General features: G+C 44.9%; 2 protein-coding genes across 2 annotated transcripts in view; both read right to left on the bottom strand.

The window, feature by feature from the left end:
* Nucleotides 1-1272: 1272 nt before the first annotated feature.
* dennd1c (DENN domain containing 1C) lies at nucleotides 1273-12937 on the bottom strand. Its single transcript, XM_076040132.1, has 22 exons — nucleotides 12770-12937; nucleotides 12260-12324; nucleotides 11511-11554; nucleotides 10117-10166; nucleotides 9277-9396; nucleotides 9128-9197; nucleotides 8971-9051; nucleotides 8267-8320; nucleotides 8048-8158; nucleotides 7639-7739; nucleotides 6958-7003; nucleotides 6543-6644; nucleotides 5900-6025; nucleotides 5301-5402; nucleotides 4999-5089; nucleotides 4863-4903; nucleotides 4700-4750; nucleotides 4532-4579; nucleotides 4345-4452; nucleotides 4101-4183; nucleotides 3218-3425; nucleotides 1273-2506 (listed from the first exon to the last, which is right to left on the bottom strand). Exons 1-22 carry the CDS (start codon nucleotides 12784-12786, stop codon nucleotides 1679-1681), a joined length of 2547 nt encoding a protein of 848 aa, XP_075896247.1. The 5' UTR covers nucleotides 12787-12937; the 3' UTR covers nucleotides 1273-1678.
* Nucleotides 12938-13409: 472 nt separating this feature from the next.
* The window catches only part of LOC142897636 (tubulin beta-4B chain-like), a 4362-nt gene continuing 1931 nt past the window's right edge, over nucleotides 13410-15840 (bottom strand). The window contains exons 2-5 of the mRNA XM_076040110.1: nucleotides 15717-15825; nucleotides 15500-15610; nucleotides 15131-15375; nucleotides 13410-14561 (exon numbers count right to left, since the gene is read on the bottom strand). Coding sequence (XP_075896225.1) covers nucleotides 13749-14561; nucleotides 15131-15375; nucleotides 15500-15610; nucleotides 15717-15825 — 1278 coding nt within the window. The 3' untranslated portion in view covers nucleotides 13410-13748. The remainder of the gene's footprint in view (nucleotides 14562-15130; nucleotides 15376-15499; nucleotides 15611-15716; nucleotides 15826-15840) is intronic.

Genomic DNA, 15840 nt, shown 5'->3' with positions numbered 1-15840 from the left:
ATATATATGAATGTTTTTAAAGTTTTGAAGGAACAAATATATATGTATATATATATACGTGTATATATATACATATATATGTATATATATATGTATATATATATGTATGTATATATATATATATGTATGTATATATGTATGTATATATATGTATGTATATATGTATGTATATATATATGTATGTATATATATATACATATATGTATATATATATGTATGTATATATATATATATATACGTATCTATATATACATATATATGTATATATATATTTTTTTCATTCTCTGTGCAAAAATTGCATTTATTTTCCCCTCCAAAAAATACATGAGAAAAAAAAAATTTGTTTGAAAAAATGCTCCCATTTCTTTTAAATGTTAATTTATTCTTTTCTAATTCTATTTAAAACAACTTACAAAATATAGGACAATAAATGAGTCTTAAAAAAATGTGACTCCCGCTGCTTTGTGATCAACACACAAAAATAATCCGGTATTCTCAGCATACATTTGTATTATAACAGTCAAGAGATGCCGTGATGCAGAGAGTTGTACACGCACGCACGCACGCACGCACACACACCACACACACCACACACACACACACACACACACACACACCTGAACGTCACATGCAGGGTACGTGGACCGGTTTATTCTATGGACCTCACATAAACCTGGATGCTTAAAATGCCAAGTATGTAAGGGGCGGGGCCAACTCACTAATTTTTTGTTCTTTCGTCATAGATCCATAACTTGCTAGCTGCGCCCCTCAAGGTTCCCACTCATTTTCACCGACAAAACTTACCGTAACCTATAGTTACCGAAATTTCATACTTAAAAGAAATGTGAACCATTGCCACTTACCTTATGGTAGAATAATTGCTTAAAACGTTCAAAATTGGACTTCGAAAGTTGGAGAGAGGAGACGCGGGGGCGACGCTTAGCCAACATTATGGTAGAACAACAAACACTTTGTGCTTGTTCATTAGGGGCACAGTCAAATTTTGTGACTTCTCTAATGCTTTCAGTCACATTTTCTTGGCATGGAAAATTGTGTGTGCAAATTCCATCGTGATCGTGGGAACACTGGTAGCCTTGTCACATGAAAAGGTCCAAAGTGTAAAAACTTTAAGGAAGCCCACCTCTCAGCGCGTTTCGTGTCGAGGGCCACTGTCAGACAGGCTTTCTTAAAAAATGGTGACACAAGATGGCAGCTAACTAGGAGAAAGTCTGTGATTGTTCTAAGTATATTGTTATATATATATGAGAACCGTTCTAAGGGTAGGAAAACCAAATTACTTTTATTGTACTGCGAGTATACACTTTTATTAATGTATTCATGGCCAGTATGTTAAGCTTTTACCAACATAAAAATAATAAATCAAGCCAAATTTTACACACTGGACCTTACTTGACCTAACTGGACAAAATAATGATTTTGTTAAAATGTGGCATTGACATTGCGTGTGGTTTGGGAACCCAATGGCTCTCTGCTGGCAGGTGCCGTCAAGCCCCCAATCTCACGCGTGTTGGAAACCCAGAGATCCTCTTTGTGTCATGGAGTGTCGGGACTGCGAAGGAGCTTTTACCAATATAAAAATAAAAATAAATCAATCCAAATTTTGCCGTCCGCATCACAAACTGTGTCCACGTCTCTGAAATCTGTCCACTCAGTTCCGTCAAGCCTCGAATCTCTTCTTGAGTTCCGACACCTTGACTGGGGACAGAACCTCCTCGTCCGGCCGCTCCACCCCACCAGGGTCGACCGGTTCCATCGCCCAGGTCTTGACCCGAGGCTCTGGCGGTGGCGCCCGGAAGCGCGCCGTGGCCGAGAGCACCCTGGGGGGATTAGGGGGCGTGGCCTTCGCAGCCGTTATGTCCTCGCCCCGGTCGCCCCGCCGGGGGTCGGCGGCCCTCGGCGGGTCAACCTGAGGCGTCTCAGCCAGTTCAGCCACTGCGTCTGAAGAGTCTGCCACCCCGTCCTCCTCCTCCTCCTCCTCCTCCTCCTCCTCCACGTCTTCTTCCTCCTCTTCTGTTCCTATATCCACCGGGTCCCCATCAGTCATTCCTCCGTCACCCTTCAGCCCTCCATCTTCCATCTCACCCTTCGCGGCCACGTCTTCCACAGGGTCCTGCGCTAAACTCGGGCCATCCTCCTCCTCCTCCTCCTCCTTCTTCTCCTTCTCCACCTTCTGCTCCTCCTCCTCCTCCTCCTTCTTCTCCTTCTCCACTTTCTGCTCCTCCTCCTCTCCTTCCGCTTTTCCCTGCCATTTCTCCGTGAACCCCTCTCGGCGGTCTTCCTGTAACTGTGACAGTCCCTCCATCCTCTCCTCTTCCTCCTCCTCCTTCTCCCTCTCCTCTGCCACGCTGTCGTCCAGACCAGTCACGCATAGCTGGTCCGAGTCTTCCTCCAAGTCCGAGAGCTCCTCTGTGGTTTCCAGGTTCCAACTGTGCAGGCTGCCGGAAAGCGACAGGCTCTCCTGGCTGGGATTGGCTGGGAGGCCGCGCTGTGAAAGACGACAGGTTGAATGCAACATGTCACTGTGTGAGTGTGTGTGTCTATGTCTCCGTGTTGTTGTTGTTTTCCCTGTTTCCTCTGGGGGCAGCTTTGCGCTACACCTCAGGTCTGTGTCTTTGCCCCGTCTATACTATACTGGCACCAGCCAGGTGGGATTACTCGTGCACCAAGGAGGAGGACATCAGCTGCTTGACAGCATATTCCACCTGTTTCCAGATACATACATTTCCAATTGTATTTGGCATAAACCAATACTACTACTACTATGACTACTACTACTACTGCTTCTTATAATAATAATAATAATAATAATAATAATAATAATAATAATAATAATAATAACAATAATAATCATAATAATACAAATCTTTAGATCTCACGGGAACAGGATATTAGCCTTCTGTTTACAGCTTCCAACTCAGCCAAATTCACAGTTTTGGCCTCCTGATCACCAGAATGTTGCTTTTTTTTCCCGCACACACTTTAGCAAAAGTGAAGTAATTAAAAGTAGCGACGAACTGTAGTCATAAGGAGTTCACCATGACAGGCTCGTGACATATATGTGCGCACACACAGACCCACACACGCACAAAGTCAAGTCATACATGCACTATATTTTTGCCGACAGCTATACAAAAGCCATCGCAGCCTCCTGGACGTATCGCGCTGGTGTGTTTTCCTCAGCCAACGATCAGCTCACCTTCATGATGTAGTCGTGGCTGTCTGAGCCAAACAGGTCCAGGCTGCGTGTACCGTACAGAAGGCCTCGTTCGTGGGGGCTTCGGGAGCTGAGGGTGTCAAAGATCTCCCCGAGGAGGTCCATCTCCTCCGAGTCACACAGCAGTTCATCCTCCTCCTCCTCTTCTTCTTCGTCCTTGTGTAGCTCAGAGTCAGGCCTGGATACGGCCCTGAAGCATCAGGGGGAAAAAATACAAAGCAAACACTAAACTAAAGCAGTACGTTTTCTTTTGTCTGCTTTCTCTTTTTAGTTTTAGATTTGGGCGACACGGTGCGGCACAATTTCGCTGCACAGCAAAAATTTTGCCAATTCGATTCTGGGCCCGGGGCCTTTCTGTGTGGAGTTTGCATGTTCTCCCTGTGCCAGCGTGGCTTTTTTCAAGGTGCTTTCTCCCACAATCCAAACCATGCATGTGTGGCGAATTGGGAACTCTAAATTGTCTGTGGCTGTGGAGTGTGAATGGTTGTGTGTCTTTCTATGTAGCTCTGTGATGAACTGGCAACCTGTCCAGGGTGTCACCCTGCCTTCACGTAATGACAGCTGGGGTCTGCCTTTCTACGCATCCAGCCTACATGTCCCAGCTTCCCTCCCCACCCTTAGGCCATTTTACGACCTCAAGGCCTCTGTTTGACCGGATTCATGCAGCCGTGTAGTTACCGTAGCAACCGGTTGACAAACCAATTGAACTGCCGGCTTAAAGAGGCTGCGTGCGAGACATTTTCACCAGTAGATGCTGCAGTTTTGCAAACATCCGCAACCCTGAGTGCATCAGAAAGTGGGCTAATGGATGGATGGATGATGGATGGATGGTTTTAATCTTCCCGTGCATTTCTCTGATTCTCACCCGCTCCACGGCTCATCAGTGTCCTGCATGTCCCGCTCGTCTCTCACAGCCCTCTGTTTGTTAGCAGGCCGACGTGGACGGGACTGACGTGTGGCGCAACAAAGCAAAAGGGACAGCAAGGGGGAAAAAAAAAAAAGGAAAAAAGTACAAGGAGCAAGATGAGTTACAATCCAGCTGTGGGGAACAGGCACCTGTGGAATGTTTTAAGCCCCGGTAAAAAGCGCTGCGTCCGTCGCCGTCTCACCTTTCCAAAGTGTTGCATGATCGGCAGGCGGTTCTGCAGGCAGTCGGACTGGGCGCGGCGGTGAGACACGGAGCCTCCCCTCTGAAGGCTGCGCTCCTCATGGTGGGCCTGCGCAACCAGGGGAGCGATCCTTAGCGTTAATGTTCTTTGCACTCATGGCATTCATAGTGGACGAGTCATCACTCACCTTGTGCATCAGCAGGCTTTTCAAACCCGACTTGGTGATTCCTTTAGCCTGAGGGAGGAGGTGGAGGTGGAAGTGGGGTTAGGTTTGGGGGTGGGGGGGTAGTTGGGAACATTTCTCAGACAGACAGTTTGCGGTAACGGCCACAAAAATTAGCAGATTCAGCCCCACCTTCAGGTTGGCCTTGGTCCTCATGTTCAGGATGAGAGCCCCTCCCCCTTTCTGCCAGAAAGAAGACAAGGCCGCAGTGAGGAACATTTGTGTTTAGTAAAGAGTGTTTGAGTTTAGTGGGAAAAAAACAACAAAAAACAAGTGTAACTAAAAGAGTATTCACCTTTAAATTACCAACTAACTGTTGATAAGACTTGCTGCTTCCTGTAAGTGGAGATTTAAAACAAACAAACAAAATAAACGAGTGAAAGTAATATAATTAGAAATCTTTGAATTTTTTACGCAGACGTAAAACACACCTGCGATTTTTTCACAGTTTTGAATTTCTTCCTCAAAGAGGTCGTCTGGCTCGTTGCCTTTGTTGAGAATATCCAGGCGCCCATCGATAAACTAAAAAAGAAAAAAAAATGAAAAAGGAGAAAAGGAAGGGAAAGTAGAAGAAGTGCCGCTAATTTTTTTTTTATTAAAAAAAATAAAAAATGCCAACGTCACAGAATCTGGACACTTTCGGTTTCACAAAACGTCAGGATACCAGAGACGTACTTGCTTTCTGCTAAGCAAAACACTCTCCAGAAGAGGGCAGCAGACCGACTTTGCTCACCTGTTTGAAGAACTGCAGATGCACTGCACTCTGTAGGAACTGCCTCATGCTGGGAGACTTGTGGTCTAGAAACAGCTCCTCGCTGAAACCCATTTCACCGTCCTGGGGGAAAGAAAAAAAAAAACTTATATGATAGTAAAATAAATGTATCTAACTAAATCAGTGTTTTTCAACCACTTTGCCGTGGAACACTAGTGTACCATGAGATAGTCCCAGGTGTGCCGTGAAAATGATCCAATCTCACTTAATTAGTCTAAGAATATATATAATAACATTCCATTGTGGAGTGACTGCACTTTAAAAGGAATGTGTGCCTCTTTTGCTCCCAGGATATCAGCTTTGTGTGTATCTAAACAGGTGCAGGTTTCACACTGAGTGAGTATAAATAAATCAACAGACTATGGTCATCTGCTATGGGATTTTTTTCAAAGTAAAAAATGTGCAGAGGCTCATAAAAGGTTGAAAAACACTGATCTAAACAACAACAACAAAAACATTCCTTCAACGCACTTGAAAAGACCATAAATCAATTAAATTGAATGTTCATTTATTTATTTATTTTGTTTGTGAAGTTTTTTTTTCTTTTTTTTTTATCTTACCCTGCCGCCCTGTAGTGCGTCCCTGTAACCTCCAAACAATAGAGCCTGAGCTTTGAGGAAGGCCCTGGAGACTCCACAGCCAGGAGACACCGCCTGACGCTTCAAACACGCCTTCAGCCCAGCCATCTGAAGACATTCATGCACACAGTTTTATGCACACGTTCACATGTTCGCTGCTGCCACACGGACACATTCAAACATTGGAAATAATACCAAATAAAAGCGTTGAAACCTCAGTTCTGACAATGTTTTGCAAGTGTTTCATTTGGTGTTGGCCAACAGTTGTCCGACCCTTACAGAAAATGTCTGAGCAAGGAACACCCAGAAGAACTTGTGTTAATTTCCTGGTGGTGACATCGGTAACCTGATGTGCCTTGAGCCTTGCAGCCGCTGCAACAGATTGACATGGTGGCCATGTGGCTTATAGGAATATTTCACTTTTAAACTATTCTCTGAAAAAAACTGTTTAAAGGTGAAATATCCCTCTGATGACTTAAGCAATTCACGCTACTCGGATCTCATTTCCATCAAGACGTTCTGAGAAGTGTGTGTGTGTGTGTGTGTGTGTGTGTGAGAGAGAGAGAGAGAGGGAGACACACAAAATAAAACAAAACAGAAATACACAGGCGCAGAGGGTTTATACCACATCTGAAGGTATCCTCTTGATGTCATCAAAGGGGCTTTCCAACGTGTTTGAATCTACATTCAGAATCACAACTTCCTCCAGCCCACGACTCCTCACCCTCTGTCAAAGAACGCACAGTTTGACCAGGTTGAATGTTCGGTTCACATGAACAGATCCAATGATGGCGAAAATACAAAATCTCCCAACTGCGAGACGAACTGGGAAAAGTGGTGGTGGGGCTTCTGTCTGCCCTCTGCAAGGGACTAATACCAGGTCGGTAACACATACCATAGTAATATGTCCCAAATAACATTGCTTAATGCCATTTTAATAAATGGTATTCTTATTAAAAAAAAATAATAATAAATCTATTTTTAGACAGAACATTTAGCTTTTTGGCTACGGAAAAGCATGTTTCCCACTAGTAGCTCACCTCAGATAGGCTGGTGTGGACCCCTATGAGGTAAGGCATCGGAGCGCTGTAATCAAAGAACAGACAGAACGATAGCAAGATGGATACTGACACAGCAAGTGAGTTACAGATTGTTTATTACACTTCGTAGAGCGATCAGCTGGGACACGTAGGCGGATGTGTAGAGCAGTGTTTTACAACCACTGTGCCACGGCGCACTAGTTACCGTGAAAAATTATCTAATTATCATTTCACGTGATCAGTCCAAAAAAATAAAAGGAATGTGATCCTGTTTCTTCCCTCAATTCCTCACAGGATATCAGCTTTGTGTGCATCACCCAAGTATCATTCTGAGTGAGTATCAACAAATTTAGACTATATTGTCATTTTTAGGCTAAAAAGTATCATTTTATAATATTTTTGGTTGGTGGTGTGCCATGGGATTTTTTCAATGTGAAAAAAAAATGTGATGTGCCTAAAAAAAAAAAAGGTTGAAAAACGCTGGCGCAGAGATGCAGGTTGATTGGTGTATTTTTTCAGGAGGGAAAATCTATAGGTATGTCGGAAAGGAGTCAGCTGGGTGACCTGAGAGTCGAGCAGCGGCTGCACTGTGAGTCAGATTAGACAGAAAGGGAGATTGGAAGATTTTCCTATAATGCATACAAATACGAAGACAAGGATGAATTGGAAGATTTCTCTCACCAGGTGTAGTCCAACAGGTGTGGCGGCAGCACGGGAATGAAAATGTGTTGCCAGTACATGGGATACAGGACGGCGCTGAACGCGTGCACGCAGGATGTCAGCTGAGCACCAAAAAGGTTTGCAAGGTGTAAAAATGAATGAATGAATAAATAAATACTGATGAACACTTGTTTTTTAAAGGTTGAGTGTGTAATATTTGTAGATATTTAAGAAGAAACAGGGACATCAAGTGGTTGCATTTTAGATTTAATTTTGCGGACTCTGTATCCTCCCTCTCCCAAGCTTGCCAGTGAACTACATCAAAACGCAGTTTATTTAGCTTTTACCAAAATAAAAATAAAAACACTTGGCCAAATTCTACACAATGGACCTTTAAAGGACAGTAATGAAGTGAGTAAATGTGACTCACGGTGCTGAGCTTGCTGGCAAAAATGAGAATGCGCCTCTCAAACAGCATACTGGCGTAGAGCTGGAGCAGGTTGCTTACATCCACTGCCACAATCAGCTCGGTCAGGTTTCTCTGTATGTACACACACACACACACACACACACACACACACACACACAGTGACTACACAGCATTTATCCTATATGAAAAATGGGAAATGTGGGAGGGTGGATTTCTTACATTTTCAGGAATGGAAGGGAGACTTCTGGGGTCCGGGGCAACAAAGTATGGAATCTGTTGGAAGTAGGATGCACCGACAACATGAACAAGGGTTTTCTTGATTGGTTTGGTTTTGTTGTTGCCGTTGTTTTACCATCACACACTCATTGCAGGTTATTCAACAAAAATGCAGGTCTTCATTCCAAAATTCTGCACCTGAAGAATGTTCTACACTTTTTTGGTTCTCTCCAGTGTGACGTTCAGATTTTGGAATGAAAAGTGCTTATTATAATTATGATTATTATTATTGTTGTTATTGCTTGCGTTATCTAATCAAAAGGGCCAAGAAAATGTCATATGTTAGTGCAAACGTGTCACACTTGGCAAACAAGAGGGTTACTGAGCGGGGTGAATTGAGAGGTTTTGGTTTTGTTTGTTTGTTTTTAGTTCACACGTCAGGTTGAGACAGCGGCGGCTGGGGTTAGGGATTAAATCTGCACCCTCTGTTGCGCCACATCACCACACGAGTCTTTCCGGTGGTGAGACTCACCAACTCTCCCTCAGGGTGTCCACCTTGATGGGACACCTGTGTGCTGACCAATAGCTGCTCTCCCTCAGAAAGAAGAAGAACAACACGCTAAAGATAAGTCAGGTCCGCTAGTTTAAGTGTGTGTGTGTGTGACGAGTACATTGGGTCGGGTAGGTGGGGGTTGTCTGAGACTTACCATCTGCAACGTGAGCGATCCAGCCGCCGGCGGGACCGACTGCTTGTAGAGGGCGGCCAGCAGCAGCTTCATCTCCTTGGTCTGTCGAGCACAGAGAGCAAGCGGGTTGACCTTTGAGCGACCTTTGACCAAATTGGCTTTCAAGGAGGTCTCTCACCTGTCCTTTGGCGAGGTAGTCGGCCAGGTTGTTGAGAAGCTTGTAGAACACCTCAAACCACGGGAGGTAACTGAAATGACCGGTGTGTGAGACCGCGTGGCGGTCAAGGTTATATATAAATCAAGTAAATGAAATGACGACGGCCATACCTGAGCATGCAGAGGCAGGTGTTTGAACTGTTGGCCAGGCGACAGAAGCCGAACCTCTGGCTCCCCTCCAGGTCAGTCAAAACAAAGGTAAAGTGCTGCACGGCCACTCCTTCTTTCGTCCTGCGCGGACAAAAAAATAAAAAAAATTACAGCAGTCAGAGGTTGGAGGCAACCGGAAAGCTCCGGTCGGCAGGGTGACACAAGATACTTGGTTGAAAAAAATATCCTGGTACTAGTGAAAGAACTGATTCAACTCTTTTACTCAAGTAAGAGTAAGAAAGTACAGATTATGAAATGTGCTTAAGTAAAGAAGCGTTTGATTAAAGAATTAAAACAATACAGTAGTTGATAATTTTGCAAAATGTTTGTTATAAACATATAACACTACTACTATTATTATAAACATATAATAATTTCGAACAACATTAGTACTGTTAATATAGTATCATAAAATAGTTATGACCAGTGAGCCATTATTGGATGTTTACACAAACAACCAATGTTATTTTCTGCATTTTTATTTTTCTCTGTTCTACTGAAAACGTACTGAACAGAGACCGCAAAACCGAAGTACTCTAAACTACTTTTATACTTACCAGATCTATATTGAACTACACAACAGCAGAGTTCAAATAGCTCCACTTCAAGCAACTATATTAAATGATGAGTGAATTGCTTTGAACAGAATTGGCGTCTTTCAAGCATGCTTTTCTGATGTAAGGGGTAGAAAGTACAGATATTTGTGTATGAATGTAGGAAGTAAAAGTGAAAAGTTCAGAAAAAGAAATACTCAAGTAAAGTACAGGTACCTGAAAAATCTAAGTAAATCCAAGTACTCACCTTTGTATTTCGTACGGGAAGCAAAACCGGGGCAACGTTTGAACAGACTCCTAGAGTGAGTGGGTACACTTGTGTTAGGTCCACAAAGAAACAAACTCAAGGTCAACAAGACGGTCGCTGCAGTAGAGTTGACAAGTTGTCAGCGACGCCAGGTGGAATGTTTTATAAATACATATATATATATTTTTTTACTTCTACATCGTCTTCTTCCCACATCTGGAAAATAGTCCACGTATGAATAAAAACAAATCTGGAAAGGGAACTCGCCTCCGTCAAAGGTTTGGAAGAGGACTAAACAAAAGTGGCGGGACGTGTATTTCTCGCCCAGGCCATCAGTGACGTCATATTTAATCTACCCTAAATTTATTTTTGGTGGACCGTCAGGGCTCAAAACAGTACTCAAAACAGTACACTTTCCCCTAGATATGATAAAGTTATTCTCCATAGGCTGCTCTTTTTACATCATATAATATCCACTTGGTTGCGTTGCTTCCATAGTCGTATATTATGGTAGAGGTTTTATCCAATCATATTTCAGCTAGCATGTATTGTCGGGTTCTATGAAATCTGCCCTAGGCCAGCAGAAACAAGATGGCAGACTCCTGCCCGCTGTAAGATAACGGACCTCAGTCAGTTGCAATAGCGAATCAAATCTCAGGTTTGCGATGCCAGGGCCAGCTGGCTTTATGCTGAAATTCACATGTATGCATCATGTGATTGAATGAGCCCTCAGAACCTCTAAAACTAAGCTCAAAATTGAGATCTGGTTGCCACCACGGCAAATCCACGATGGCTGAAGGAGAATATGAAGCTTTAGTTGCCGAATCATCTGCAATTTAAAATGAAAATACATGCGCTAACATGTTCAATTATTTTATAACTTAATAGTGCAATAGTTTGTTTCGTTCTCATTCAATGGTCTCTCTAACCAATCTGCGACAATGCACAGATTATTGGACCAGTTTGGACAAGAGTGTAAACTCACAGAGTGCTGTTGGTGGACTTATTGAAACTTTGTTGAGGGTATTATGAGGTGTAGTAATTTGGGATGGACTAAATATGATGTCACTGAAGGCCTCAAACTACCCTCTTCTCATATTACCCTCAATACAAAACCATGGAGAAAGTTTAGCTGGATTCGACGTTTTGGATGAAACATGAACACCGGCCTTACTGATCAGGTGGGGAAAGAAAGAGAGAGCAAAAATTTCCACTTCCAACAGAGACAAAGCCACGACCCACGGCCCAGATGCGAGCGCTAACGTTCCTTGTGGCAATTGGTTTTGACTTCCTGTCTGGGGCTTCACAATCACATTATGAAGTCGAGTGTATTTTGCTTGAACTTCTACCACACCGTCCATGTCCACAGTTATTTTGGGCCACCCGGAGTTTACCTCATCGCCGAAGTCCTCTGGGAACTGGAACAAAACTCCAGGGTCTATGACGAGATTTTGAGACATATTTGAAATGGATTTAGAAAAAGAAAAAGAGTTGATGTGAGTGTGAAATGTGAGGGTGAAACAAAACTAAGATCAGTAGTGAGACGCCACTGATTTTCTAATGCTGTACATACAGTATTTTATTCAGTTGTTTTGTTATGTTTTTGATTTGACTCTACTGGCCTTGTTGTGTCTTGTTGCAGTTGCCTTGCACTGAGCACGTTTCTGTTTTGTGTTACTTCCATTCTGTTGTGCTCTGTTCAGCACTTTGGTCAAAGCGATACAGAAATAAAGATGCAGTTGGGTCTCTACAGTGTGTGTGTTTGTTAAACTTGGCAAACCATGTGGTTTTTCTGGTCACATGACAGGAAACGAGCAGAAAACAGCACACTTTCATCACCATGCGCCTGTCATCATTTCATCGTACGTTTGTTATCTGGTCTTACTGTTGTCTGTTTTTTGGAGACAAACTCTTATTGGACATTGTTTTCGAAAGAACTGGTGGACAGGCCACAGAAAGAAATTTTGAAGAATTTGAGTAATTTTCTGCCAAATCCATCTCATCCATTCTTTAAAACTGACATAATAAAAACACTTTGTGCTCCTGGCAGGTGTGATATAAGTCCTGAGATGGGACTGTTTTGGAGAAATGCTCTTGCTGAGCTGTGCAGCAGGACAGGAGACAGGAAGACAGGATGACTCACCCTTGTCAACGGCTACTGGGCAGGTGGCTTCAAAGAACCAGTAGAAGGTTCGCTCAGGGTTTTGTCTGAGGAGAAACGGAGTCACGAGACTGGTGAGACTCTATTTGTGCTGACCAGTGATTGAGAACATCGACTTTCTAAATGCTACAAAAACACTGCCGTCTGGTCGGAACGCGGCAGGTGGTTTTCTCCGCGACATCCTGTGTCTGTTTGAGCGGGTTCAGCGGAAAACCTGATCGAATTCAAAACGCTGGAGAGCTAAAAGGAATCTTAAGGGAAAGGAAAAGTAAGCAAGTATCTGTTTGAACAGGAACAGGTTCTGATAGGCAGTATGTAGAAGTAGACTGCAGTCAAATTAGGGGCAGCAGAGTTGCTGTAGGGAAACTTCCTGTGCCTGTGCGAGAGGAAGTAAAATAAAAACCACAAGCAGACATGGTGACGGGCAGAGCGATGATGTTGATGAAAGCTGCCAGAAAAATATGGTTTTAAAAAATGACACAGTTGACTCACTTCAGTCTGGAGCCCATGCTGTCCTGATGTGTCCATGTGTAGCTCCAGGAAGGTTCCAGTACTCAGCCAAGGTGCCAGACGGAGGCAGCAGCAGCCGTCGTGGACCAGAGGAGCTCAGAGAGCTGCAGTGTGTGCAGTCAGCGTTTGGAGGGGACGCAGCACTTCCTGCATGTTGTGACACTCTGTCTAAATGTGACGTCTTCTTTTTTTCTTATGGACCGCCTCCTCCAAAACTGCATATTCAGTGTCTTTCTGTTTGAGGTCTTTTGATGGTCATTTTGTTTAATAATAAGAGCATCTGGTATATTGATTAAAATATAAGCTAAATCGTGATTTGTTTTTCTTGATATGCTTTACATTTGCAGAGACAACTTCCTGGTTACTTGGAGTTGGGCCAGGGTGAGTGTCTATTTATAATCGATTGATATGGTTACGACCAGTAATGTTCCAATATGTGTTTGTAGTTATCCTAAAACGATTTCAAATAAATGATTTCATTGGAAGGGCAAACTGGCTTAATAATGTATAAAGTCTGATTAGATACTGCGTTGTTAATACTGCAATAGCTTTTATCCCTCGCATTGCAATGAGTGCACCAACTCTGCCACAGTTACAAAACACACAACAAAACAACAACAAAATATTTTTTTTTTCCCAACAAATTTATTTCAATCAACGCCAAATCAGACAAGTGAGTCAAATTTTGCACGTGTTGAACAGTGTTGCAGAACACGCGGCCCGGGAACCGTCAGACTGATATGATGAATGAATGCACACAAAACTATAAAGCTAAGAAGAATAAGCACAACTGTGTTATGAACCTTTGTTAAGTGCTGAACTTAGTGTTTAGAATCCTGCTCTGACCTGGGTGGAAACAGAAAGTGGGGTTTGGGGGGGGGGGGGGGGGGGGGGGGTCGAGAGCAGAGAAGGAGTGGAAAGAAGCGGATGGATGGTGGATGGGTGGGCGGGTGGCCTCAGCTCAGGGCGCCTCCTCCTCGCCCTCCTCCTCGAACTCGCCCTCCTCGGCCGTGGCGTCCTGGTACTGCTGGTACTCGGACACCAGGTCGTTCATGTTGCTCTCGGCCTCGGTGAACTCCATCTCGTCCATGCCCTCGCCGGTGTACCAGTGCAGGAAGGCCTTGCGGCGGAACATGGCGGTGAACTGCTCTGAGATGCGCTTGAAGAGCTCCTGGATGGCGGTGCTGTTGCCGATGAAGGTGGCGGCCATCTTCAGGCCGCGCGGCGGGATGTCGCACACGGCCGTCTTGACGTTGTTGGGGATCCACTCCACGAAGTAGCTGCTGTTCTTGTTCTGCACGTTGAGCATCTGCTCGTCCACCTCCTTCATGGACATGCGGCCGCGGAAGACGGCGGCCACCGTCAGGTAGCGGCCGTGGCGCGGGTCGCACGCCGCCATCATGTTCTTGGCGTCGAACATCTGCTGCGTGAGCTCGGGCACCGACAGCGCCCGGTACTGCTGGCTCCCCCTGCTGGTGAGCGGCGCGAAGCCCGGCATGAAGAAGTGCAGGCGGGGGAAGGGCACCATGTTGACGGCCAGCTTGCGCAGGTCAGCGTTGAGCTGGCCGGGGAAGCGCAGGCAGGTGGTGACGCCGCTCATGGTGGCCGACACCAGGTGGTTGAGGTCGCCGTAGGTGGGCGTGGTCAGCTTGAGCGTGCGGAAGCAGATGTCGTAGAGCGCCTCGTTGTCGATGCAGTAGGTCTCGTCCGTGTTCTCCACCAGCTGGTGGACGGACAGCGTGGCGTTGTAGGGCTCCACCACCGTGTCGGACACCTGCGGGAGGCCGAGGTCAGGAGGTCAAAGAGGTCCGGCAGGGCAGAGGTGGGAAGTAACACAGTACAAATACTTCATTGCTGTACTTGGGTAGATTCTTCAGATATCTGTACTTCTTTCTACTTCTACTCCCTACATTTGTCCACAAACATTTGTACGTTCCACGTCATGTAGCACTGTTCATATGTAAATATCTTGCTCTTTATTTTTCTGTTTATACCTTTAGATATTTTATTATTGTCTAAATCTTTAGTTAATATAATTCTTCATCTTTTGCACTGTAGCTTTTTATTTTTTGCTGCTGTAATTACGCAAATTTTGCCACGGTGGGATCAATAAAGGTCTCCTTCTTCTTCTTACATTGGAAAAACGTGCTTGTTACTTTTGCATTTAAAAGTGTTCAAAAGATACAAATTCTGTTAAAAGTGACTTAGTATTTATTACAATTGTTGTTGGTTGAAGTGCAGCCGTTTGAGCTCTGCTGTTGTGTGGTTCAATATAAAAGTGGACGACACCAGAGTATTTGCTTTTTACACAAGTATCCGTACTGCCTTACTGAGTCTATGTACCTTGGGGGAGGGCACCACGCTGAAGGTGTTCATGATGCGGTCAGGGTACTCCTCGCGGATCTTGCTGATGAGCAGCGTGCCCATGCCGGAGCCCGTGCCGCCGCCCAGGGAGTGTGTGAGCTGGAAGCCCTGCAGGCAGTCGCAGCTCTCAGCCTCCTTCCTCACCACGTCCAGGACAGAGTCCACCAGCTCGGCTCCCTCCGTGTAGTGACCCTTGGCCCAGTTGTTACCAGCTCCGCTCTGGCCTGGAGGGAACGGTCGGTCAAGGCGGTTTGACGTTGAGCGAACCAGATCTTAAAAAACTCTGTGCGCCGCTGCAAATGTTCATTGAATGTGTGTGTGTGTGTGTGTGTGTGGCTGATTCCCTACCAAAGACAAAGTTGTCAGGTCTGAAGATCTGTCCAAAGGGGCCGGACCGGACAGAATCCATGGTGCCTGGCTCCAGGTCAACCAGGATGGCCCTGGGCACGTACTTGCCACCTGAAACGCAAAAAAAAAAAAAAGAATCAATTGCCAGCAAAAAAAAGTTATTTTTAACCTAAACGAAGACAAAAAGCAGTGGGAGTGCGTGCCGGGAGGCCTTTACCGGAAGCCTCGTTGTAGTAGACGCTGATTCTGTCCAGCTGCAGGTCGCTGTCTCCATGGTAGGATCCAGTGGGGTCGATGCCGTGCTCGTCACTGATCACCTCCCAGAACTACAGAGTGGAGAT

Source organism: Nelusetta ayraudi, unplaced genomic scaffold, assembly GCF_046127955.1.
Source record: "Nelusetta ayraudi isolate G7.1 ecotype Tasmania unplaced genomic scaffold, CSIRO-AGI_Nayr_v1 ptg000004l, whole genome shotgun sequence".
In the NCBI taxonomy this organism is placed as follows: Eukaryota; Metazoa; Chordata; class Actinopteri; order Tetraodontiformes; family Monacanthidae; genus Nelusetta; species Nelusetta ayraudi.
This window is presented reverse-complemented; position numbering and strand designations above follow the sequence as displayed.

What these genes read in the sequence shown, in the direction of transcription:
- dennd1c (XM_076040132.1), bottom strand. An exon ending in TTGCCAGCAAGCTCAGCACC is followed by an intron (nt 7,740 to 8,047) that starts GTGAGTCACATT and finishes TTTGGTGCTCAG; the next exon opens with CTGACATCCTGCGTGCACGC. An exon ending in AGAGGATACCTTCAGATGTG is followed by an intron (nt 6,026 to 6,542) that starts GTATAAACCCTC and finishes GAATGTCTTCAG; the next exon opens with ATGGCTGGGCTGAAGGCGTG.